Source organism: Ips typographus, linkage group LG5 (assembly GCF_016097725.1).
Source record: "Ips typographus isolate SLU linkage group LG5, UJ_Ityp_2.0, whole genome shotgun sequence".
Classification (NCBI taxonomy): Eukaryota; Metazoa; Arthropoda; class Insecta; order Coleoptera; family Curculionidae; genus Ips; species Ips typographus.
The window spans coordinates 13,507,799-13,535,100 of NC_138426.1; the positions used below are offsets into that span (position 1 = coordinate 13,507,799).

Below are 27,302 nucleotides of genomic sequence, written 5' to 3' on the forward strand. Positions count from 1 at the left end.
AGAATGTACCATCCCATCAACAGCTTTTAAGCATTGTGAGAGTCACAAAGGACATTAAACCGAACCACCCATTTCTTCAAAACCGCTTTAGTCCAAATAAGAATCTCATCGTTCATAATATTCGTCACGGGAGACAGGAATTTGCTCCGATTTGACCAAATTGTGGTGTGTACAATGTGTCGACAATCGTCACCCATGGTTTTCGGATGCTAAATGTTTTGTCTGGTCTGTGATAAATTGCTCTAAAATTGCTGCACTTCACAGGAAGCTGCTTCATCGAGGTGGTTTCGTTGAATAGTATGATTAACAAAGTGAATTATAGCTCATCACTGTTCGTATACTGTAGTGTGTGATTGGTCAAAAAAAGCTTGCCAATCACTGTAAGTAAATGTCAAAATGGTTTTATAGTGACATTTTTGCCCTTAAATGCAAAAACACAATTAATACAATTCTGTAATAACAACTTTCCTTAGTCAACATGAAGTTAGTTCTATTCTGTTACTTTTTGCATTGCAACTCCTTAAGGATGCTCCCTATTATCATTGTCACGTGACAGTTTTTGGACTGACATTTTTTAAGATTAAAAATAATGAAATTTATTAAAATTTAGCACCTGGCGGTGTGATAAAAGTGTTACAATAATATCTGAAAAGTGGTGAAATATCGGATATTTAAGAACTAAAGGGCGACGAGAAAAAATAATCAACTAATTAAATGTTAGAAGAGACGAAAAGAGAGAAAACACAAACTTCCTAGGCTATTTCTGCCAGAACAAAAAAAAATAACAAAAAAAGAAGAAGAGAATATCCCAGTTAATTTAAAAAACAGAAAAACTGAAAATAAAAAAGTAAAAGAACAAATTAAAAATAAGAACGGTAAGATGGGACATTTTAACTTTCGTCCCAAAAATAAAAAAAATTGATAAACTGAGAGGAAGAAGAAAAGAAACAGAATAAGCCACCAAACTAAAAAAAGAAAGAATAGTTATGTGGTTTTATTATAATCAACTTAACTAAGTTTTATATCAAAATATACTTTACTTACATTTCGTTAGATTTGTGAATACAAAAGTAAACTGAAAGGGCTGCATTCGTTCTCAGGCTCCATGGAGCGAGCAGAGCTTTTTTGACGTCACCATGACGTAGTTTGACAATTGGTCAATCTATCGTTTTGCTAAATTACGTCATCGTGACGTCAAAAACACTCTGCTCGCTCTATGAAGCTTGAAAAGTGTGCTTAAAACAGTCATTTTCTCAATCCAATGTGTTTTACAGGCGATTTTGTCCCTGACTGTCTTTTTAAACTCTGGTTAAGGCAGTTCAAACTTGATACCAGTTTTCTAGCTGACTGTCCCAAATTTTGTAGTTTTTTAGGTTATTAGATAGGAAATTTAATGAGGATTTCAAAAATGTGCTTAAAACAGTCATTTTCTCACTCTAATTGTGTTTTATAGGCGATTTTGTCCCTGACTGTCCTTTCAAATTCTGGTTATGGCAGTTCAAACTTTGACGCCGTTTTTTTCTCTGACCGTACCAAATTTTGTAGTGTTTTTTTAGGTTGTTGATTAAGAAATTTATTGGGAATTCCAAAAATGTGCTTAAAATAATCATTTTCTCTATCCAAGTGTGTTTTACAGGCGATTTTGTCCCTGACTGTCCTTTCAAACTCTGGTTATGGCAGTTCAAACTTGATACCAGTTTTCTAGCTGACTGTACCACATTTTGTAGTTTTTTTAGGTTATTGGATAGGAAATTTAATAAGGATTCCAAAAATGTGCTTAAAACCGTCATTTTCTTACTCCAAGTGGGTTTTACAGGCAATTTTGATCACTGACTGTCCTTTCAAACTGTGTTTCTGTCAGTTGTTTCAGTCAGCAGAAATCAGGGTTTAGAAAAGTCTTCTTGCAGTTTTCGATACAAAACGTGTTTCTGACCGTTATTTTGACAATTGTCAGTAAATTGCTCTAAATGCTATTTTTTAAAAAAGGCTACTTTTTTCTCTCTCTTGAAACTCATTTGGTACAAGAGTCACTTTGTAACTTCGCTTAATAAAAATCTCTAAAACAATAAATAACAAATCAAAACAGCGCAGCAAAAAAGCAATTCAGTCCTTATTTTACAGGATTGTATTTTGACAATATTGACCGAAAATGACTAATGTAGAAATATTTTGTAGAAATATTGGGCTTAAAGGACTGATTCTATACTTTACTTAATAAATTTTATATTCCAGAAAAATCCAAGAAGACAAGATAAACAGAATCATAACAAAAGAACAACAGTACAACATCGAAAATAAAAACACATTTGGGTTAAGTTTACTCCTAAACTTAACTAGGGATGGGCAAACTTAAAGGGAAATGATTGCTAAATTCAACAAAATTCGAATTTAACAATACATTTTCCTGTCACGCTGTATTTTACTTTACCTTACTGGTAAATAACCAGGTCACGGTAATTTTACGCCCACCATTAATATAACAATTTGAGAAAAACGAAATCAGTAGATTTTCAGATATTTACAGCAATATTCCACCCTTTTTAGACACTCGCTAGAACGAAAACGCGGAACAACAAAATATCAAATCAGTTTGAATCGCGAAATCAGGAATTCAAAGGGCCCATATCCGGAAGCATATTGCGAGTTTATTGCCTGGTATCAATATAATAAAGGGAAGATAAGCCCTGAAGCCCTTCGGGAATAAATATGACTATTACCGTATTATACAGTTTGGAAATAGGACTTGTCACAACAATGGGAGGGAGCGTAACACGATCCGTTCCACATATGAATGGGATTATGATTTTATATTGGATTAGATTTTAATGGTGTGCTTACACATGTTGCCTTTTTTTGATGCTGGACAAAGGGTTGCTTTTATTGTTTTTAAAGGGGTGAGATTATGGACCGTGAAGTTGATTTACACTTGTTAAATCAAGGGTTGTGTTTATTTAATAACCGATTTTTTTAGGACAACTTTCAGCTAGTTATAATTTCCAACCAAAAATATCTCTTAAATCACGACAAATAAGGGCAGCTGAGCGGAGTGTAATTGCCTCATAAAATTCCCTGTACGGTTTCGTCCTAATTGTCCGATTTACGGGAAATAGATCACACGTAATTAAACGATTACAGTACGGAATCGGCATTGTTTGACCACTGTCCGGCCGGCCGCACTAACAATTAAGCGTAGGCGGTAATGTCCGATGACAGATGCGGACGCCTAAAAACGATTTATACCACCGCATTCACCCACAACTAAATGGATTAAATGGACCGTTTTATGGGCATCGATTGGCAAATTCCCTGGTTGTTGGGGGTAATTTGAGACAAGTGATTCTTTTACCATAAAAAGGAGACTTGTCAAGATGTTTGGCGCATAATTGCAATTATAATCTTCGTTCATATCAAGTTCAATTCTCAGCTGTCCCCGGACATTTATAATAAATGGAGCCGTCCTTCGGAAACTATCGCTCAGACGGAGCAATAACAGTTTGACCCAAGTTAATCCGATCTAATCTTAAACCTATTACATTGTTGACTGCAACGGATTAATGCGATAGGGAATACAAACAATTTGTCACGCTTTCCATTGTTCTGCCCCTACGGATGATAACATAGTTATCTATAAAGCCCTGTTTCGGATAGAGCAATTGCCTCGTCTACATCTGTTAAGTGAATTTAATTTTTAATCACTTTTACTACAAAATCTTTGCTAATTTCTTGATAATACTCTTTCATCGTAAGTTTACAGGGGCAGAATGTGGTAAGAGATTGCGCAAAAGTTGCGCAGTATTATGTCGTTCTAACATTTGAAAAATTTCCGGAAATATTCGAAAAAATGCGAAATTTTGAAAAATTATTTTTATTTTGTTTAGAGCTTATTTTCCTATTTTAAACAATATGACATATTTTGCAATAATTACAGTCTAGTTTGTTTTTCTAGCAGTCAATATTTCAACTAAATGATTTATTAAAAGTTTGATAAGATGTTGAAAATATATGGATGTATAAAATATATAAATGGTTGAAAATAAAATAGTATACAAAGTGAAGCAGAAAGGAACAAGGATGATAACCCGGCGACACGTGTTTCTGCTTTTTAGGTTATCATTTTTGTTCCTTTCTGCTTCCCTATTTTTTTGCGGAATTACCTAAAAAACATGTCGTTCATTACATCCGCGTTATAAACTCTTCCATGAGTTACTGTAATGGTATATCTTTTGGTTTAGTGCTTTGTTTGGTAGTTAGACGTCTTACTAACAATAGCTGCTAATAGAGATAATAGATAAATTATCTCTATTAGCAGCTCAAAACCAATTTGAAACAGCTAGAAAACTGGTATCAAGTTTGAACTGTCATAACCAGAGTTTAAAAGGACAGTCAGGGACAAAATCGCCTGTAAAACACACTTGGAGTGAGAAAATGATTATTTTAAGCACATTTTTGGAATTTCCAATAAATTTCCTAACCAATAACCTAAAAAAAACACTACAAAATTTGGTACAGTCAGCTAGAAAACTGGTATGAAGATTGAACTGCCATAACCAGAATTTGAAAGGACAGTCAGGGACAAAATTGCCTGTAAAACACACTTGGAGTGAGAAAATTACTGTTTTAAGCACATTTTTGGAATCCTCATTAACATTTCCATCCAATAACATAAAAAAACACTACAAAATTTAATACAGTCAGCTAGAAAACTGGTATCAAGTTTGAATTGCCATAACCAGAGTTTGAAAGGACAGTCAGAGACAAAATCGCCTGTAAAACACACTTGGAGTGAGAAAATGACTGTTTTAAGCACATTTTTGGAATCCTCATTAAATTTCCTATCCAATAACCTAAAAAAACACTACAAAATTTGGTAAAGTCGGAAAGAAAAGCGGCGTCAAAGTTTGAACTGCCATAACCAGAGTTTGAAAGGACAGTCAGAGACAAAATCGCCTGTAAAACACACTTGGAGTGAGAAAATGACTGTTTTAAGTACATTTTTGGAATCCTCATTAAATTTCCTATCCAATAACCTAAAAAAACACTACAAAATTTGGTACAGTCAGGGAGAAAAGCGGCGTCATAGTTTGAACTGCCATAACCAGAATTTGAAAGGACAGTCAGAGACAAAATCGACTGTAAAACACACTTGGAGTGAGAAAATGACTGTTTTAAGCACATTTTTGGAATCCTCATTAAATTTCCTAACCAACAACCTAAAAAAACACTAACAAATTTGGTACAGTCAGGGAGAAAAGCGGCGTCATAGTTTGAACTGCCATAACCAGAATTTGAAAGGACAGTCAGAGACAAAATCGACTGTAAAACACACTTGGAGTGAGAAAATGACTGTTTTAAGCACATTTTTGGAATCCTCATTAAATTTCCTATCCAATAACCTAAAAAAACACTACAAAATTTGGTACAGTCAGGGAGAAAAGCGGCGTCATAGTTTGAACTGCCATAACCAGAATTTGAAAGGACAGTCAGAGACAAAATCGACTGTAAAACACACTTGGAGTGAGAAAATGACTGTTTTAAGCACATTTTTGGAATCCTCATTAAATTTCCTAACCAACAACCTAAAAAAACACTAACAAATTTGGTACAGTCAGGGAAAAAAACGGCGTCAAAGTTTGAACTGCCATAACCAGAATTTGAAAGGACAGTCAGGGACAAAATCGCCTATAAAACACACTTGGAGTGATAAAATGACTCTTTTAAGCACATTTTTGGAATCCTCATTAAATTTCCTATCCAATAACCTAAAAAACTACAAAATTTGGTCAGCTAGAAAACTGGTATCAAGTTTGAACTGCCATAACCAGAGTTTGAAAGGACAGTCAGGGACAAAATCGCCTATAAAACACACTTGGAGTGATAAAATGACTCTTTTAAGCACATTTTTGGAATCCTCATTAAATTTCCTATCCAATAACCTAAAAAAACACTACAAAATTTGGTACAGTCAGGGAGAAAAGCGGCGTCATAGTTTGAACTGCCATAACCAGAATTTGAAAGGACAGTCAGAGACAAAATCGACTGTAAAACACACTTGGAGTGAGAAAATGACTGTTTTAAGCACATTTTTGGAATCCTCATTAAATTTCCTAACCAACAACCTAAAAAAACACTAACAAATTTGGTACAGTCAGGGAGAAAAGCGGCGTCATAGTTTGAACTGCCATAACCAGAATTTGAAAGGACAGTCAGAGACAAAATCGACTGTAAAACACACTTGGAGTGAGAAAATGACTGTTTTAAGCACATTTTTGGAATCCTCATTAAATTTCCTATCCAATAACCTAAAAAAACACTACAAAATTTGGTACAGTCAGGGAGAAAAGCGGCGTCATAGTTTGAACTGCCATAACCAGAATTTGAAAGGACAGTCAGAGACAAAATCGACTGTAAAACACACTTGGAGTGAGAAAATTACTGTTTTAAGCACATTTTTGGAATCCCCAATAAATTTCCTAACCAACAACCTAAAAAAACACTAACAAATTTGGTACAGTCAGGGAAAAAAAACGGCGTCAAAGTTTGAACTGCCATAACCAGAATTTGAAAGGACAGTCAGGGACAAAATCGCCTATAAAACACACTTGGAGTGATAAAATGACTCTTTTAAGCACATTTTTGGAATCCTCATTAAATTTCCTATCCAATAACCTAAAAAACTACAAAATTTGGTCAGCTAGAAAACTGGTATCAAGTTTGAACTGCAATAACCAGAGTTTGAAAGGACAGTCAGGGACAAAATCGCCTATAAAACACACTTGGAGTGATAAAATGACTCTTTTAAGCACATTTTTGGAATCCTCATTAAATTTCCTATCCAATAACCTAAAAAACTACAAAATTTGGTCAGCTAGAAAACTGGTATCAAGTTTGAACTGCCATAACCAGAGTTTGAAAGGACAGTCAGAGACAAAATCGCCTGTAAAACACACTTGGAGTGAGAAAATTACTGTTTTAAGCACATTTTTGGAATCCTCATTAAATAGACAGACAGTCAAGGAAAAAATCGCCTGTATAACTCACGTGGAGTGAGAAAATAACTGTTTTAGGCACATATTTGTAATCCTTATTCATTATTAGTGATTATAAGTACTCTTAAAATCTAAAGTCATGCATAATGTGTTAAGTTTGAATTAAAAAAGTTGGTATATGAGTAACCCTGTATATTTGCAAACCTCATTTCACCCTCATGTCATGCACTGTTATTTTATATAACAATACGAGAAACCAAAAAAAAAATTAAATCGGTAGTTTTCTACATATTTGCAATATTCCAGAATTTTTAGAGAAATTGTATGTCTACGCAATATTGCAGTTTGGCTCCCAGACAATGGGGCGTAAATCATGATTTGGCATTTTTGCCAATTTTCATACCTTTTTAAAATGATTCGGGTTAGAGTGTCTGAATGAATAATTTCCTCCTAGCCTAGTACACTTCAACAGATTATGGCCCTTTTAAAATTTGGTACAAGCCGACAAAGTTCTTTTAGGGTACTTTAACGGAATATTATAGATTTTTATTACGGTTTTATGGGAAAAATACAAAAACTTTTGTCCTTTTAGTTTGGCTTTCTTTTGGCTATTTATTAGATAAACGTGACGCAACCTCGTCTGGTCCACCCTGTATAAGGTATTCTAATCTAATATCTTTGTTAAAAAAAAAAATTGGTGCTCAATTATAAGATCCTTGATTTGGTACTTTAGTCACACAGTGTAATTATTATTATATTGTCTGTTTTGTATTCTAGGGACTATGATAGTAATTATGATACCAAGGGCATTATTTATATCAAAAATAAAAAAAATTTCACATAAAGTTATCTTTTGAAAGCATTCCAGGTAAGTTAATAAAGCAAATTAAGACACATACAGGTGTGGTAAATCCAAAAGCGACCATAGGAAAACCGTGTAACGGACAGAGAAACGTAGGTAATTGCATGCGCGGGAGAGAGACAGAAAACGAAAAAAATATCAAGTAGGCCATATTTCTAGCGCGCTGTTGCCAAACGCCGTAAGTATTCAATACCCTCGACAAACTTACTTACGGCGTTTGGCAACAGCGCTCTAAAAATATGGCCTACTTGATATTTTTTTCGTTTTCTGTCTTTCTCCCGCGCATGCAATTACCTACGTTTCTCTGTCCGTTACACGGTTTTCCTATGGTCGCTTTTGGAATTACCACACCTCTATATAGAGAGTGGAGCTCTAAATGGAACTAATTTTAGAGACGTGGCTAGTCAATAAAGCCGTCACATAGTTCGACATCGTCGGGGCAAACATTCTTCTAAATAAGCTGGAGGATTTATTTACCGTTTAATAAGAGCGTATGCCGGCGAACTAGCGACTAAATTAACCTGATCGACCGAAATTTTGTCGGGGAGGTAAATAACGGGCCATAAGTCTATCACGGCGTCCCATTAACTATATGGAACGTCGGCACGCAATAAACTACCTGAATTAAATCGCGAATAGACTTTATTAAAAACGTTGGCCCGCAATTGGCCCGTAAATTAGTGCGGATTTTCATTGGCAGTTTGCTGGGACAGTGGATATAAACGACGTGCGAAAATTACTTTTTTACACCATCCCCCCCCGTGAATTTATGGGTCCATTACATCTCTACGACTATGTAGTTTTTTCGGTTACATACTGCAAAACTCATGTATTGCGTTGAATTATCAAAATTTGATTAAAAATTATTATTTTTTATCACTTTATTATTGATTATTTTGGAAAATCAATGACACCTTCTGGAGGCTCTTTTTTATGCTCTTCAATAGTTTTAGTTATCCGACGTTTCGTTTTTTAGATACCATCATCAACTTCAATTTTTCTAATAGTGAATTTGAAAATTAAGCATAAAAAAGTGCCTCCAGAAAGTGTCATTGATTTTCCAAAATAATTAATGATAAAGTGGAAAAAAAAATAAAATAGAAAATTGACTTTTTTGGTTTTTGCCAGATATCTCCGGATGTAATGAAATTTTTTTACGAAATTATTTAGCAAATAAAATTCGCAACTTCTTAACATCTATTTAACTAAAACATTGAATTTGTCTGGCATTGCCATAAAACAGCTAACTATTGCCAAAAACTATCTGACAGTGATAGACACTATCTTTTAAAGCCAGGAAATTTGTATCAACTGCCAGAAATTCTGGCATTGTTCGAAACTATTTTCAATGTCAGAAAGTGTCTGAAAAATGCCAGAAACTATTTGACATTGTTGGCAACTATCTGGTATTGCCAGAAAATACCTGACTATTACCAAAATTTATCTGACATTGTTAGAAACTGTCTGGCATTGTTTTAAACTATTTTCAATCCCAGAAAGTATCAGACAAATGCCAGAAATTAACTGACATTGCCAGAAACTATCTAACATTGTTAAAAACTATCTTTCAATTCCAGGAAATATCTAACAATTGCCAGAAACCGTCTGGCATTATTTGCAACTATTTTCAATTGCAGAAAGTATCAGACAAATGCCAGAAATTGTCTGGCATTGTTTACAACACTCTGTATATACAAACAACATGTTTCTAATCATGTAACCATTTCTTGCCGCTGTTGTCAGGTTTCCAAAAATAGTGACTCTTTAACAGACAAAAATTGTAGGGTTTGCAAATGCAGGTCGGTAAATACTTTTGTCCAAAACCTAAACTATCTGACAACTTTGTTACAGTCTGGGTTTGGGACAAAACGGTCCATTTATACGACCAGAAAATTGGTTCTGCTTCATTTAGCACAAGAAAACGAACATTCACTGAATAACTTTACAGCATCCGTTTTATAACTTTATGGACGCTACTGATTGGTGGTTGTAAAACCTGAAACTTTATGACGGTTTCGTCAAAAACCCTTCAAAGTATATTAGCACAATACTATTATATTTGTGTCTAGAAACGTTAGTTTCTTTAGTAAACCTTAGTGAATACCTGACCCATTTTGAAACTATATTGAGCAATTTTTGTTGGGTAATTTTAACCATGTTTCCCAGATTTGTCATGTTCGTATAAATTTGGTTATTAATTATTTCACGCTCATCAGATATTTAATACGACAACCCCATATAAAATACCCACTTTTAAAACTGCTCTAGGCTGAACTTCCAGGTAAATGACCATTAAGAAAGCCTTTGTATTTCCTTGACTTTCAATAGCTTTTGCAGTTATTGCCCCTCGTAAAGTATATACAGAAACCATTTTTTGTGTGATTTTTTTACCAGCCGAAAAAATACCCAACTTTTATAACTTCTGGTTTATGACATAATTAGGGCCATTAGATGGTTGAACCGAATTATTACCGTTATAAAAATATCATACTGTATTAATGGCACATTTTAACCCAACTCTACAAAAAATGTGTATGAAACTGAAAAATCGTAATAGTATATTACGTAACTAGTGCTGTAAGATGCATTTTACGCACGATATGGAAAAAGAGTAATTCCATCACGTGTGACGTACTATACTTTACATACGACCAAATGGAAAGTGCTGTTTTCGCAATTCATATAATTCAGAGTAACTTTTCATTAAAAAAGTATATTTTCAACGTATTGACATCATATTTGTACTAATAATAGGTATTATGCCACAAAAAAAAAAAAAAAAATAACCACGTAATAAAAAAAATTCACAAATCATGTTACTTATAAAATTATTACTGTTGTTCTTAAAATAACTGTGCGTAAAGAGGTTCATTACGTAACGAAATACTATGCGTAAATAGCTATTTACACTGAGGTCGTAGGTAAAATTGATTTGATTGACTAAAAAAATCCCGTGAATGGGGCTTTTCCATGATTTTAGCGTCGCTTAATCATTAAAGCGTAATTTAGCTTAACTGAGCTTGCTGATAGTAATTTTGACTGTTGTCAGGTCACGTGATATGTCATTGATGTCAAAACTGTGTTTCTGACAATTGTCACGTCTATCTAAATAATGTTCTAAGAAAACAAGCAAACTGTAAAGTAGCAAAAATCAGTGTTTAGAAAGGTTTTTTTTTTGTCGTTTAAACGTCAATTTTATGACAGTTATATCGATAGTAGTCAGGTGACTGTCTATAGTAAGTTTTGCTTCATCCTATTGATTCGCAATGATTCTCTCTGATTACATGAATAATTTTAAAATTTTCCCTCTATAAAACAAGCGGTAAGGAAAAATCCAATTTTCCAACATGGATCCGTATACCCATCGGTATCTTAAATTTTCCAGGAACGGGGCAATTATAAAGTCAATTATTTCTCGGGCGGTTCTCGGGAACGATGAGCATACTTATTAATAACTGACGGCGAACTTCCCGGAAAACGTTTCAGCCAAATTTATGAAACGAATCAGTCTAAGCGGGGCTGCCTCACTATCATGGCTGATAATGTTGCCGGAGTATTTTTATGGTCGCGAACCGAGCTCCGATTGGCCACCTCATCGACCCAGCTCCGCTCCCATTGGCCGCAGTAAATTAGTCCCGGAAACGTTTCGACCGAGAAATCCTGGAGTCTCGTATACAGTTCGCTTTAACGTGCCTGGTTTTCCTGAATATTTTACTGGCCGCCATTGTTTTACTGATACACTTGTTTTAATATCACTATATTTTATAAAACCACTTCTATGGACACTATAGCTTTACCAATCCAGGAGTGACTATATTGATTTATAGTAAGTTTTGCAAATGTTAAGGAAAAGAAAAATAACTTGGGGATAGCCCCCCCCCCCCAACAAGAGGAAAGGGCATCGAGCGGTGGGAAAAGCGTTAGAAGGGAAACTTACAATTTATTACCGCTATTTATTTCCGAGACTAGATTACATGCATATAAACGTTGCTGGGCGGCTGCGCCCCCCAATTTCGACCCAACTCACAAACAGCTATTTGCAAAATCGCATTATTTCGAACGAAAAGAGACTTCTATCTATGTCGCTTACAATTCTCTCAGTTTTTATTATCATTTTATTGATGCAATTTTATATTGCCGCGTTTATGCTGAGAGTATCGTTTCAATATCAGATTTTTGTCCTTATACTAGTTTTCTGCAGTTAATTGCATCAAGTTTATTGGGTTAATTACATGAGAGGAGACATACAATGACCAAAAATTATTTTAAGGGCCGATTACAGCCAAAGCGACAATGGATTTGACATTTCATGACATAATCTGTCACTGTCAAATTACAACTTAGCCTTAGTACCCTTAATTACGTCGGTCACCGCCTACTATACTAGAAAGCGTAGAAGGTGCTTGTCAAAAATTCCAATATGGCGGGAATAGTGGTGACAGTTCGTATTGTGGAAATTTAGTTTTTTAAAGGTTAGATGAATTTTTACGGTTTAAAATCAAAACTTGAGGTTATTATATAGAGTTATTATTAATATAAGAGTTGATTACAAAATGTTTCCATCGACTGTAGTTTTGACAATGACAATGACAGTTAGCTCTATTGGAATCGACTCGAAATGGTGGATGCCAACTAATGAATGATGTGTCTATTTCTCTCTGTTTCATACAAATAAAAAAGGATAGAACTATACTATGAGCGTATTTGGTTGCCTGATCATGCATTAAAGTAAAACAATTGAAAAATCGTACATTAAAGGGACTTATTAACGAACAATTTTGGATTCGTTATCGTCCATTAAAAAACGTTAATTATACGTTATTTACATTACTAGTGTGGTATGAACTTTTTTATAGTCACGAGTGAGAAGTCCAGTCCGCACGAGTCCATTAATTTGCCATACCACACGAGTATTGTACAATACTTTATCTACGATTAACACAGAAATTAGCAAATTTTTTAACTCTATAACAAAGTTAGGTAATGAGGGATTTCACAGCCACTAGTGCGATAAAATCAATTATTATCGCACTAGTGTAGTAAAATCGATCATTACGTAACTCAAAGGAAGCTATGTAGTGTATGTTTTATTACGTCTACTCAGCGTGGATTTTATGAACTCAAAACGAACAGAATTTTGTCCTGGGATTTTTCAATCCGCAAACATCCACTCGAAATGTACATCGAACTGATTTAGAGCTGTATTGCTTTTGAGCAGCTTATTTGTTACTTTTAAAGCTTCATATATACTGGTATTTGACAGTTTACAGCTTTTTGACATATGGAATAGCTGCAAAGAAAGATTTATGTCACATCTGCCAAAAATCCTGCTCATGCAGCTCTAAAAAACATTGAATGTGTTTAACTACTCTATTGGTATTAAGATAACCACAAATAAACGGACAATAACAAAAAGTACAATTTCTTACTTATTAATTACTATACTTATTAAAATGTGTTAAAAATTTAAAAGACAAAAAAACGACACATTTGGCTAATCATAGTTACACTTTACTTGGCTTTGCAGTACTACTGTACTATCTTAAAGCAATGTTTTGATAGCACCATGTATTTGAGAATTACCATCATTGTGACAGATGGAATTAAGATTAAAATATAGATTAAAATAAGCGTCTAATTTCCTCTTCTAACCTTGTATATAGACAAATATTTGTGTTGCTTTAATGAAAAGTTGTTGATTTAAGTTTCCCAAAGAAGGGAAATTTTCTCCAGACCTGGCAACACGGCTTTTATACATACATATTCCTAATAATATGCAAAATAAAACATGAAAAAAAAATACTATAGAGATGTTTCCTGTTGAGAACTTTTTTCAAATAAAAGTCCTTATAGTAAAAAATAGTATCTGTATACCATAGGCGCCATCTATATAGGCATTCTAGTTCTATACAAACAACTACCTATATTTGATCGATAGTAAAGGCGTTAAGGTAGATAACTAGAAAAAACTTGTTTTTCAAGTATGTTTGTAAAGATGGCGCTTCCAATGGTGTCACCATTTCAACCATCACTACTGAACACAAATCTGGAGGTTTTGGTGACCTTACCTTTGCACTAAAGTCAAAAGAAGTCAGGTTTTCTTGAAAATGGGACTAAAACAGCTTTTTTGTAACACAATACAGAGAGTACAATTCACTCTGTATACATTTATTTAAGTAATAAAAGTTAAATGGTAATTTTGATTGATGGTTTTAACTAATCGACATCATTTACTTTAGAAACAATTACCGGAAAACTCATTGTCATCAGTGTATCGATCAGAAACTATGAGGTCGTAGTGAAAAAAAAGAATTGTTTTACTATGCATACTACAAATCTAAAATTAAAACCGACCCAGTAAGAAAAATCAATTACGAACTGGTATATGGCAACTTATTTTAGAACAAGACAAAAGTCGATAAACAATCGTAAATATCGACTTGACCTATTTAAACAATCCCAACTTTTTTGTCAATTAATTATTTAGACAGTCTAGTCTTGGTTTGCCCTAAAAAGTGTAGCTTTTTGTAATAGACTTTTATTATTTATAAAACACCCATCCTAAATAGACATATTAATAACTATGATAACATGCGTGATCGTTTCAATATTCAATCAGTCAATTTAAACTGGATATTTAAAGGGTGACTTCTGTCTTCGATAGCGGAACTCTAATAACAACCCCCTTACCCCACATTGATCGTCGTCATGACGACCTGGTTGCATGTGGCACATGACGAATAAACAAACCTATTTATTTTATACAGAAATTAATGACAAAACATTCTTTGATTTGTGGCCGAGTCCCGATAAAACGCATCCAACCAATATTGTTGCGGGGACAATAAACTGATAAAGTGGCACGCATTCCTAGTGGGTGATTGGTAAGTAAATCTTGATTTTTTTTTGTAACTGATGGTTTATATTTAACTCAGTTATCCTAATAAGCTAAGTTTCAATACAAATTTTTTGTCACAGTTATTTTAAAATTTTAAAAAAGTTGGATTTGTACTTGGTTTTCTTCTTGTTACCTGGTGATGTCGGATTAAAGAAAATTTAACCGTTAAAGTGCACATATTGACTTTTTAAATGTAATTTTTTGTACTCCAAAACTAAAATTTGTACATACAACTTAAACATAACAGATATTTGTTTCATTATAAAAAAATACTAGTTTCTTGTTTTTTCATAACCATTTTGAAATGCTTTCGGTAACTGAAAGTTTACTATTTTCTTTAAAATCCACTTCTAAACCGATACTCCAAATGAAATAGTTGTTTTTGTACTGACTGTTACCACTTTCCTGACAAAAGTTGATACAATTTAGAAATCTGGAAAAAGAATAAATGTTTTTATATTGACAACCAACATATTTTGATTAAAATAATCTACTTTGTGATGATATTGGTTTATAGGTATGCGTGTCACAGTCACATACAAATCTTCTCCCTCCAACCCTTAAATTTTACTTCCCAGTGACAACCGGTACAATTTAAATAGTGTCATCCAGAGTTATCGCTGCATTACCCTGCACTGGGACAAACAAATCATTGAATATTTGATGGTCATTGCAAACTTAAATAAATTAAAACATGCGTTTTGTTTTGCAGCGACGACCTGCGTCAGCCGCAACGTCAGTCATCGTTTTGACGTCGTTTTTAATTTACGATGGCTTTTTACGAAAGTTTTACTTGAAATCGAGCCGCTGATCCCGATCAACATGGCCCAAGGGAAAGATAAAATGTCCGAGATCGACGATCACATAACAAAACGTTTCGATATCCAGAAACGACTGGGCAAGGGCGCCTACGGGATTGTTTGGAAAGCGGTGGACAGGAAGACAAAGGACGTGGTGGCGGTTAAAAAGATTTTCGACGCTTTCAGGAACCAAACGGACGCCCAAAGGACTTTTAGGGAAATTATGTTTCTGCAATCCTTCAAAAACCATCCCAACATAGTTAAACTACACAGTATTCACAGGTACCCACGCAAATTCCCCACTTTCTTCAGCCTTTGCAGTCACAATATCTTTTGTAGAGCGGCCAATAATAGGGATATTTACTTAGGATTTGAGTACATGGAAACTGATTTACATAACGTCATAAAAAGAGGTAACATTTTAAAGGACATTCACAAAAGGTATATTATGTACCAGCTGCTAAAAGCCATGAAGTACATACATTCAGGCAATGTAATTCACAGAGACTTAAAACCTAGTAATGTCTTACTTGATAGTTTATGTAGGTAAGTTTTAACTATACACCTCCAAATCAACTTAATATAAATTTGGACTGCAATTTTAAAGGTGTAAAATAGCAGATTTTGGACTAGCCAGATCACTAACTCAAGGATCTGAAAGCACTCTGAGTGATTGTGACCCAACTTTGACTGATTATGTAGCAACTAGATGGTATAGAGCCCCCGAGATTTTAATAGCAAACAGAAGGTGATTTGACTTCTAACATTTTACCATTTTAACAGCTTAACTAATTTGTAGATACACAAAAGGCATAGACATGTGGAGTTTGGGATGTATTTTAGCTGAAATGTCTATAGGGAAACCGGTTTTTCCAGGTTCCTCCACAGTCAACCAAGTCGAAAGAATCATGACCACTATACCCACTCCAAGCACTGAAGGTATTATAACTGAAAACTTAAGTTATTAATTTAATTAACATTTTTTGCAGACATAAATCAAGTATGTATATCAGGAGTTGGATCATCCATGATTAAAAATGCAGCCGCAGTGACTAAACTACCCCTACAAGGCATTTTAGGTGCTAGCGTCCCTGAGGATGCTGTGGATTTGATAACCCAACTCCTGGTGTTTAACCCACATAAGAGGCTGAAGGCTGACGAAGCTTTGGATCACGACTACGTGTCCAAGTTTCACGACTTAGACCAAGAAATCGTAATGCCCGCTAACGTTGTTATACCCTTAAATGACGACATTAGATTATCGGTGGACGACTACAGAAATAAACTGTACGAACTGATGTCTGTCCACCACACCCACTCTAAACCCTGTCCCAAATCGTCCATCACCCGTCCGAAGCTGTTCGCCCCAGAAGTGTGCTCGAGAGTATCAAAAAACGCGGAAAAGTACATCAGATCTCACGGGGTCCTAAAAGACGACAAAACTCAAGTGATGTCACACTCAGAGTCGAAAATCTACCAAAGAAATCCATCTCATTGGATCCAATCGGCTCAGTTGAACAAGTCCGACTCTAAAGTGCCTTCCGGGCGTACCAAACAAGTGGTATTGGACAAAGTAAACCCTTTAAAAGCGGGAGGTGATTGTAAGCCTCACATGAGATCGTCCACGGAGGTACCCAAAAGGCGGATCACACCACCCAAGCCAAATTTGTATCAATCCTTTAATAGTTACAATAAAACGCACGGTATAATTACTCAGAGCGCTCTAATGCAATTGAGAGCGTCCGGACTACGTTAATCTTCAGATCAGTATTATTGGAAGTAACGCGGTTTTTGTATCACCACTTTTTTTACATATTACAAGGGTATTTTTATTAATATATAATATACACTTTATGTACTGTGTTCTTGGAATAAATACGTAAATAAAATGTGTTTTTTTTTTAGGAATTTAAAAAATACTGTAACTAAATTGAACAACAAATTTGGTATAGACTATTTATAACCATAATGAAATGTTTGATGTGTGCCTGAACATACGAAGAAATCAAACTACAATACTAAAGTTATTTTCCTAACAAGTGCGGTAAGCGATACTTTACCGCACGCGATGAGTTTGCTCCTGCGCAAAAATTCACCCTTATTGTGGTAAAAGTTAAATAAACAATCTGACATAGATTTCATCAAAAAACAACTAAAAATACGGTGGCACCTAAATCGCACCAGAACCCAATATATTTTGGGAGCAACTAATACCCAAACTGATGTACTTCACGTTTTGTAATTGACATGTTTACTTTGATTGACATGACAGAACACAGTTTGTTGTTACACGTAATATACAATGTTAATCAGAAGTTTCGAAGAATGAATGTTCAATAGAATTCTTTTAAAAGCAAAAGACTAACTTTCTGCACTCATATACACGGGAAAAAGTATCAAATTCTGCACAGGAGTAGAAAAAAACATTTTTATTTGACAAAAGTCTTACAACATTGTCAGAAACACATATAAAACGCAAAACTTTTATTATAAACAGAACTGTTAAATACTTTCAAGTAGTGAAATGCTAATAGCTAATAAGAAAGTTCATAAGGATAAGGAGTAAGATCCATCGTCAATACTTGGCTAATAAGACATTCGCCAGGCTGGAAAAATAAAATATCATGACTTTTATGTGTATGATATCCCTATAAATACAGGGTGGTCCAGTTTTAAATGTCAATAATTCACCAATCGATAGCCCATCAAAACTGAAACAAACGTATTTGTTCTAAATTTGATTAAAATTGCTCTAGCGGTCAGACAGTTATGACAAGAAACCGATTTTTTAAACTGAACATTTATGGACTGTATTTTCCTTGGGAAGCATTTTTCAGGAAAATGACATAATGTATGTAAACTTATTTTTTCATGGGCTATCGAATGGTGAATTATTGACATTTAAAACTGGACCACCCTGTATAGTAAATATGAAGTGTTGTAAATTGAAGTTATGAGTTATTGCCGCAAATATCACAAAACAATTAAATAATGAACAGTTTTGACTTACCTCAGGACAAATCCCGATCAAAGAATCAGCGTGGGAATAGAATTCCTCTTTCAATGAAATGACGATAATCTGCAACGATTCGGTCTTTTCGCAGATAAATTTAGCAACCTTGCCAATGTTGGTGTTGTCCAAAGCGGCATCTACTTCGTCCAGCACGAAAAACGGAGCCGGCTGATAACTGTGCACGGCAAACAACAACGCAAGGGCCGCCACCGTTTTCTCGCCTCCTGACAAGTTCGACATCGGTTGGAAACGTTTACCCGGCGCTACACAATTGTAGTTTATACCGTCCAAATACGGTTCCTCCGGATTTTCTGCACCTGTAAAAACAAGTTTAACCACACAAAAACCACACACGGAAATTATTACCTAGGAAGGCCTGAGCGGACTGATTTTGTGATAACAATTTGTAGATCGAGTCAATCTCTTTTGCCACGTGGTCAAAGCAAGCCGTAAACCGTTCTGCACGCAGCAATTTCACTTTTTCGAAAGCTGCCTTAGCTTTACGGTTCTGTTTCCTGAAATTCTCGAATTCTTCATTGGTCGATTGTAGTTTTCCCTGCGCTATTTCCAGCTTCTCCAGAGCTCTCATGTTTGGTGCTTGAATTTTCTGCAACGTATCTTGCAACGACTGAATGCTCTTCAGCAACTTATTTTCGCGTTTTTTAATGTCCTCCTTCTCCTCCAAATCCTTCAGGTCATCTGACAGCATGCTGTAGTCTATTTGAATTCTGGAAAACCCCTAAATTAGACAAAATAACCGTAACGTGATAACAGAACTAACCTGGCTTCTCTCTCATACAACTGGGTGGTGCTGCTAGTGTCGCTGGAAGTTTGAGTTTGATCGGCGGCTACAATATCCTCCATATTACCGATAATCATAGGCAAAGCAATGTCGTCCATCTGTATAAATAGTGTTAATATCTAAAAAACTTAAAAATTCACTACAAAATTACCTTGCAATGCATTAAAATAGCATGTCGGTCGCCTTTTAGGCTTTCAATTTTGCTTTCAATTGATACAACTGATTTTTGGATGGCTTGAAGGTCTTTGTTTATACTGCCCACTTCTCGACGAGCTTTTCCTGAAATAAGATGACATAAAAGTGATATCAAATTTGAAACTTTGTGTCAACTTACCTAACTCCTCCTCCATTTCTTCCACTTCCTTCTTTTTGGACATTTTTTGGGCTTTAAGCTCATCCAATTGTTTCAAATCCTTGTCAATATCATCGCGCTGTTTGGCCTCTTGTTTTTTGGCAGTCTCCAGCTTCTCCTCCTCGTCGTTCACCGCCCTCTCCCATCTGCTTACGTTGCTCAGAGTGTCGCGACTTTTTTCAAACTCCAAGTTGCTCGTAATTCGATTGACTTGTTTCTGGAATTCGAAGCGTTTTTGTTTGCGTTCCTCTTGAGCGCGCAACTCGCGGTCTTCGTATTGACGGATGTTTTTCACACCTACAAAATCCTTACGTGCTTTTAAATGAACCGATATGGTTTTTAAATATAGTCTCACCGATCTCATTACAAAAGTCAGAAAATACATCGTCCTCTACGGTGTTCATTTTTAATTTAATTTCTTCAATTCGCTGCTCGCGTTCTAGCATGCTTCTTTCAATGGCTTCGATTTCAGGACCGTAGCGTTTCATTTCCTCTTCTATATTAGCTATATCACGTTCCACTGTTTTAATTTGCTTTTGCTGTAAAGTTGGCACTTTTAGTTCCAGCTTAGTATTTATAAAAAAAGAAAATCATACAGTGTTATCCATGTCACCTTTGGCGTAACGCAACCTGGTTTCCAGACCTCTGATTTGAGAATCCACAGTGCTCATTTCAGATTCCTTCCGGGATTTCTTCATTGCTTCCCGCAATTCATCAGTCAATTTTTCCTGTTCATTTCTTATTAATTGTGAGACGATAAAATTAAATTTTTTTTACCTTTTGGGCTTTTAATTGAGACATGTGCTTTTCGTCCCAACGTTTGGCTTTGCGTGCCAAATCGACACTACCTCCAGAAATTATTCCAGATTTTTGGTAGTAAGTACCGTCAAGTGCCACAGCCTAAGTTATTAAAACATTATTAATGTCGGTCAAAAAAAAACACAAACAGAGTTCTTACATCGTATCGTCCGCCTATTTCATAAGCAACTTTGGCTGCGTCTTCGGGAGTTTCGCAAACTAAAGCGTTGTTAGTGGCAAACATGACAGCAGTTGCTATCTCTGGAGGATCGAATTGCAGAACGTCATAGATCAGTTTTACACCCTAAAACGTGTATAGCAGCAATATACAGTGCGTTTTTTTTAACGCGCAACATAGGATTTTACGTGTTAAATTTTTAAGCCCATGTTAGACCATTTTATTTTGGAACTGCAAGTCTATAACTTGACTTGTGTGTCTTTAGTACCCTGAAGCTTAAGTAAGTCTACCAATTTGGTCTAAAAAGTGATTAAAAACTGGAAAAAAAATCATTTTTCTTCGAAAAGATTTTATCGTTCCATACTCCCTGTATGCATTGTTGTTCCTTGTTGTTTTTATACTGGCAGGGCAGGTAACAGGTAAAGTGACATATTTTGACTGCATCACGACCCGACATCTTTTGAACGTCAAAAGGGCATTTTATGATTGTTTGGAATACTGTTTGGCTTCAAACGGAGGTCACTTTGAACAATTCACTTATAAAAATACTTCTTTTGTTCTTAACTTTCTTGATATAAAGTTAATGATCACCCTGTTTTACTTTCTACGCCAAATTTTACCTGCTACCTGCCGTGCCAGTATCAAAAACAACAAAGAACAACAATGCATACAGGGAGTATGAAACGATAAAACCTTTTCGAAAAAAGATGATTTTTTGCAAGCTTTTTAACACTTTTTATGCCGAATTGGTAAACTTACTTAAGCTTCAGGGTACGAAACAGCCACCCATCAAGTTTTATACTTGTAGTTCCAAAATAACATGGTCTAACATGGGCCTAAAAATTTAACACGTGAAATCCTATGTTGCGCGTTAAAAAAAAACGCACTGTAGAGTGAACTATTCAATTATAAATTGACCTATGAGTTCCAATTCACAGCAATATTTATACCAAAGAACCTTAAAATAGGTGAAATTGTCTTAAAAATATCTATTATTTTTAAGATTGATTTATTTATTTTTTCTTTTTGCGCAAATTAAAATTTATGCCAGGGATATTCAGGTAGAGGTAGATGTCAATTTTTTGATAAGAATTTTTTAGAATTATCAGACAGATATATCTAATTTTCTGTGATGGAAGAATAGCTTGTAGAAAGCTTCAAATAGTTAATACACGTTGCGTAAAAGGCTGGCCGGAAATACGATAGTTTTCACCCCGTCGTTTGATGTTCGAGAACTAAAGTCAAAGAGGTTGTAATCTGCATTGAGCAGTTCCAGTCAGGTACCAATTGGAAGCATTTGTTGCTTCTTAAGCAAACTAGTTGGGAACGCTGCAAAGCTGTCTAAGAGATTTCATCTTTGCAGAGCTAGATACTGGGCTGATTGCTGCTGTTCAAAAGCGATACAGATGTTGTGAGCGAATTCCAGAAAACCTGAAGTAGGAGTCATAGTGCAACACACCACGTGATCTGTAGACGTTTTGTTTCTTGGACTAATTCCATAACCGTGTCAGAGACAGTAAGTAATTAGGCTAGTATAGGCAGTAGTTCATATATCTTAAATTCTTAAATCTTAATTTTTCAATGCCAAACAAAACAGCTAACAATTCCTTTTCAGTGGTTGTATATTTACGTTGACATTTGTTTAAAGTTCTACTCGCATAGGCAATAGGGTGTTCCAAACCGTCCTCCTCTTGATACAACACACAGCCAACTCCTGTGTCAGAAGCATCACACATTGAACTAAAAGGCTTGGTATAATCAGGACTGGCAAGAACAGGAGCAGTAGTAAGTGCCTCTTTAATTTTAGCAAAAGCAATGTTTGCTTCAGGGGTCCAAACAATAGGTTGACCTTTTTTACGCCCTTTCAAAAGATCTGTAATTGGACTACATAGGGAAGAAAAATCCTTAAGAAACCTACGATAATAACCTATCAAACTGACAAGTCTACGAATTTGCGTAGTATTCTTAGGAACAGGGTAATCTAAAATAGCAGAAACTTTATCAGGGTTGGTCCTAAGCCCATCACAATCAACCTAAAAATTTGAGAGACGACCTACAAAACTGACTTTTGTCCAAATTAATAGTCAAACCAGCATCCTTAAGACGCATAAATAGTTTTTTCAAAATCTCACAGTGTGTGTCAAAGTCAGGTGTGTCAATGTCATCAAGATGATAAAATACATAAGGCTCTAAAGCCGGTCCTATAACCATGTCCATTAATCGACCCATACTTTGGGCACTATCATTCAATCCAAAAGGTAAAACTTTATAATGGAAAAGCCCTCTACCATGCACTGCAAAAGCGGTTTTCTCTTTTGAAGTGTCATCAAGTGGAATTTGATGAAAAGCTTGCTTTAAATCAATTGAAGACAGGAATTTAGCATCTCGAACCTTTCAAATTCATTTAGTAATAGTGGTAGTTATGTAGTGTGATGTATGTAAAAGGTCTAAATAGAAGAGTTACTGTAGTAAAGTAGTTAGGTTAGTTTTGTTTTAGGTTTAGTTATTTATCCATTTATAAAATAACTTGGCATCCCTGGGATCTTTTTTTTTTGTAGTTTTTATTTGAAAGAATGGATATTAATCAGGATAATCACTCTCGAGAGAGTTTTGATGACATAATATTGCAATTAGACAAATCACTAGAATTGTGTCGTTCAACGGTTCAAGAAAGGAAATCCTTGGAACGACCCAGTCCCGAGAGTGATTGTCTTAACAAAATAAGCACTTTAAACCAAAAAATTGGAAAAATGTAATTTTTTGTAAAAAAAAGTGCAATTTTTTATTTTGCTCCAGAAGGGTTCCAATGCACAGCAAAGGGCATAACATAATAGACAGAAAAAAAGCACTTTAAAATTTTTCATTTTCAAAAAAACTGAAAAAATGTGGGGGTATACTGTTTTGGCTCATTTTGTAGTATTTTTTAAGCCCTTTTCAATGGTGTGTAAGTAAAATTAATACAAGTTCAAATAAAAACCCTACAACCCATCAAAAATAAAAAAAATGCACATTTTGTCAAAACTTAAATTTTAGCTTCATTTTGCTCCAAAAAGGTTCCAATCCTATAATAATAATTTAGCCTGAAAAAGTAGACCAAATTCATACCTTTGGTTCAGTAATATTACGCAGTCTCTCCTTAATTGGTTTAGTTTGTAGATAGGTCAATGGTAGAAAAGTTTCAGGGTCCAACATTTGTTCTTTTAAATACTTAATGCACTGTCGTCCTGTATGCTCATTATCCACTACAATACCCTCCATGTATTTTCCCAAAACCTTAGTAATGGCGACGTTGTATCGCTTGTGAATAGGCTGACACATGTTGATCATGCGATCATACTGAAAAAACCGATTAATAAAAAAAAAAATCGCCAACAGTTCACTTTAAATCCCCTACCACTCCAGGATAGTTGGCTTTGAAACGATCCACAATTTCCTGTTTTTTCTTCCTTCTAGTGTCCTCGTGTTTGTCAGTTCTGGCATCGCCTAACTGTTCCATAACATCCTCCAGTTGACGTTGAATTTCGCTGACTCGATTTTTCGACGACCCCACGTCAGATTGCAGGTCTTTTAGCAATTTTTTCTGATCAGTCAAGGCTTGCTCGCTCGTTCTAGCCATTCCAAACATGTAAAAATTGGACACGAATGAGTTAGTTTACACTTACCGAATATGTTCGGCGAGTTTCTCGATTCTTTTCTCCATTTCCTCTTTCTCGTGACACTTTTGCGAGAGTTTGTTTTCTGCATCGGTTCTCAACCTAGACTCGTTGTCTAATTTGTCCTGATCGGCTTTCTGTTCACGATTCACGCTATCCAATCCCTGCATGTATCTAGCCGTTCTTTTAGCAACGTCGTCTTTCAAACGACGGTAGTCGTGTACTTGAGCGTCCTCCAAATGCACGTCTCTACCCTACAAATTACGTTAGTAGTACGAACCTACAAATCCCACAATAAAAACTCACTTGGCTCTGAGATTCTCCGGCAATTTGCTCTTCGTATTCCTTTTTTGCTTTTTCAACTTCAGCAAGCTCAGCTTCAAGTTTTCTTATATCGTTCATGTGAGCATCATGCGCTTTTTTTGCTTGGTCTAAAGTTTTATAAGCTCCGTCAACCTAAAAGTTAAATTTACTGTAAAAAAACTCTCAGAAACCCTGTAAGTGACAACCTTTTTTTGAAAATGAGTTACTTTCTCCTTAGCTTTAATAAACATGGGTTTTTTCTTGGATATTTCTGCTTCTGCTTCACGAATATCTTGTTCAATTTTGGCCAATTCTCTACAAATTAAAACCCAATAAACTTTAACAACTTCATTTAACCTGAACACACCGGTTCAGTTTTCCTTGTTCCTTCTTTTTTTCTTTAAGCACTTCTTCAAGTTTTTCCTTTTTCTTCTCAATTTTTTCTAGTTCTTTCTGTTTTGATTTCAGTTCTTGCTCGCGAATTTTCATAGCGCGTTCATTATGATACGCTCTGAAGAGCTGATGCTCCACCATTTTCTCCGTCTGAAAAATGTCATAAATATAACTTCAAGTTAAGTAAATACACAAAGTAAATACCAAGTCATCTTTGAAGCGTGAGTATTTGTCCGCCTCTTCTTTTTCAAGACGAGCTTCTTTCCGTTCAGCGTTTATACCTTTCTTCTTCTGCAGAGCAAAATTCATTTCTTCCTGAGCTTTTTGCTGTTGCAGTTTTAATCTTTCATACTCTTCTTTCAGAGCACCAGACCTGTTATTTAATTTCTTTTGCTTAACTGTAAATACTTTAGCTGTTACTACTAACCCGCTGAGTTCCTCAAAAAGAGCTGTCATTTCTTTAGGATTCTTCATGGCAATAGACTCTACAGCCCCTTGAAACACTAAGAAATTCTTGGCTTTTACGTTGATTTTCAGTTTTTCTAACTGGGCCAGATATTCATTGGCTGCAACCACCTACACCAAAATAATGAGTTTTGCTCCAGCCAGCAATGTCAAAATTGACATTTGTCTTGTCAAATTTTTGATTATTTTAAATGGAATACCCTGAATATCTATTTTATTGACATTTATTTTTATTCAAAATTTAAAAACTTTTTTGATAAGTAACTAACATAACCCCAATAAAATATACACTTATATTTGAAATCACAAAAAAATGATTTCCCACTGAGCAAATAGAATACAGGGTTCCATTTAAAATAATGAAAAATGCATGTCAAAAATATGACACCAGACATCAGGTTTTTGTGATGCAGGGAAAATACTGCAACTTTGCTAATTTAAATTATGCTGCCAGAGTAAAATATAAAATTAATGATGTTCCTACTAATTTGTGTAGTGTCAAAATTGTTGAGGATTATGATTTATGTGCTAGCTTAAACAATGTTACAGACCTTGAATAACACTGTTCTGTGAAGCACAATTAATATTTAATGTTAAGAGTTGCCTGTTTTTTATTGAGTTTTACCCATAAGTAATCATTTTATACCTGTGAAGAAAAGTAACACTTATTAAACTTTATTCAAAGAAACATGGCATAAACAAACAATTGTGGGTAAAACAGCATTACTGATAAAAGAAAACTCATTTAATATACAACTTACATTGCCATTAATTCTGAATTCAGATGATGAACCTTGAACAGAGCGTTGAAAAGCGATTTCCTTGTCGGGGTCTTCAGGATCATCCAGCAAGAAAACGGCAGTGACTGAAGCACTAAATAAGTCTCATTTAAAAATAAATACACTTTTGTAATTTGTTGCTGATCTAACCTTCTAGCAACTGGCCGATTAATTGCCGCACCATGAATTAACTCACTCAATCTTTTTACTCTCAGACTTTGAGTTTTTTCTCCCATAACAAAACTGATGGCATCCATGAAATTCGATTTGCCTTGAAAGAGTATTGAAATAAAAAGTATTTTCTGTGAAACAACAACACCTAATCCTAAATATTAGCAGTATTTCTTTTCAATAAATTAATTTACTAAACACAATTTTTTTGTTGCTTGTAAAATGTTTGCTAGGAGTTTGATCTAAATATTATCTATCAATATTATTAATATAATTATTGATAGAAATATTGGGCACAATAATGTTGCAAAGATTGTAGAACCACCTTATGTTCTAAATGGGCCCCCTTCCCTGAATCTTAAGTTGCTAATCTTGAACTACAATAACCTCCATAACACAAAACTTAACAACAAACATTAGAGCAGCATTACAAATATTAAGATAGTCTGGTGCATACCTGAGCCATTTGGGCCAATAACAGCATTGAATGGCTTTAGGGGCCCGATAACAAGGCGTCCCTTGTAGGACTTGAAGTTTTCCACTTCAATATGTTTCAGCCTAGGCCCCATTCTAATCAAAGCGCTTCGCGTGGAGCTTAAAAATAATGTGAATCTCAGAAATACACACGATACTTGTTTTATACCCGGTGGTTTTTAAACGTTTATTAGAAATCGAAAACCAAACATTTACACAAGAAATACCGCCATTACAACGAACAAAACAACTCAGACTGACAATACTGACATTTGACATGGAATGATGAGAGTAGTAGTGTATGAAGTCACATGACATTAGTTACAGTTTCCATAGGATGTTCACGTGATACTTTTAAAAGATAGAAGTAGAGGT

General features: G+C 35.0%; 2 protein-coding genes and 2 long non-coding RNA genes across 8 annotated transcripts; 2 read left to right on the forward strand and 2 right to left on the reverse strand.

Moving 5' to 3' along the window:
• Positions 1 to 14,582: 14,582 nt before the first annotated feature.
• Erk7 (Extracellularly regulated kinase 7) lies at positions 14,583 to 17,435 on the forward strand. Of its 2 annotated transcripts, XM_081980342.1 has the most exons (6): positions 14,583 to 14,732; positions 15,459 to 15,828; positions 15,886 to 16,092; positions 16,154 to 16,294; positions 16,346 to 16,485; positions 16,536 to 17,435. In XM_081980342.1, exons 2-6 carry the CDS (start codon positions 15,569 to 15,571, stop codon positions 17,300 to 17,302), a joined length of 1,515 nt encoding a protein of 504 aa, XP_081836468.1. In that variant the 5' UTR covers positions 14,583 to 14,732; positions 15,459 to 15,568; the 3' UTR covers positions 17,303 to 17,435. The 2 variants fall into 2 exon arrangements, with proteins under 2 accessions (XP_081836468.1, XP_081836467.1); XM_081980341.1 differs by lacking the exon at positions 14,583 to 14,732 and having other exon boundaries at positions 15,317 to 15,828.
• On the reverse strand, positions 14,912 to 15,450 carry LOC145729544 (uncharacterized). The gene is made up of 2 exons (XR_014178401.1): positions 15,241 to 15,450; positions 14,912 to 15,179 (listed from the first exon to the last, which is right to left on the reverse strand). It is a non-coding gene; the product is annotated as an uncharacterized LOC145729544 (long non-coding RNA).
• Positions 17,436 to 17,960: 525 nt separating the features above from the next.
• SMC1 (structural maintenance of chromosomes 1) lies at positions 17,961 to 27,180 on the reverse strand. Of its 2 annotated transcripts, XM_081980325.1 has the most exons (21): positions 26,911 to 27,180; positions 26,433 to 26,553; positions 26,265 to 26,376; positions 25,466 to 25,614; positions 25,243 to 25,411; positions 25,013 to 25,188; positions 24,852 to 24,960; positions 24,649 to 24,798; positions 24,352 to 24,596; positions 24,084 to 24,297; positions 23,795 to 24,025; positions 20,672 to 20,815; positions 20,491 to 20,613; positions 20,310 to 20,441; positions 20,069 to 20,252; positions 19,696 to 20,010; positions 19,513 to 19,640; positions 19,341 to 19,459; positions 18,926 to 19,287; positions 18,557 to 18,876; positions 17,961 to 18,152 (listed from the first exon to the last, which is right to left on the reverse strand). In XM_081980325.1, the coding sequence occupies exons 1-21, from the start codon at positions 27,020 to 27,022 to the stop codon at positions 18,081 to 18,083; spliced, it is 3,687 nt and encodes a 1,228-aa protein (XP_081836451.1). In that variant the 5' UTR covers positions 27,023 to 27,180; the 3' UTR covers positions 17,961 to 18,080. The 2 variants fall into 2 exon arrangements, with proteins under 2 accessions (XP_081836451.1, XP_081836452.1); XM_081980326.1 differs by lacking the exon at positions 24,649 to 24,798 and having other exon boundaries at positions 24,352 to 24,438; positions 24,895 to 24,960.
• Positions 21,820 to 22,425, forward strand: LOC145729542 (uncharacterized). 3 transcript variants are annotated; one of them, XR_014178399.1, is made up of 3 exons: positions 21,820 to 21,929; positions 22,002 to 22,205; positions 22,305 to 22,425. It is a non-coding gene; the product is annotated as an uncharacterized LOC145729542 (long non-coding RNA). The 3 variants fall into 3 exon arrangements; XR_014178397.1 differs by having other exon boundaries at positions 21,828 to 21,938; positions 21,970 to 22,205; XR_014178398.1 differs by having other exon boundaries at positions 21,841 to 21,969; positions 22,053 to 22,205.
• Positions 27,181 to 27,302: the final 122 nt, after the last annotated feature.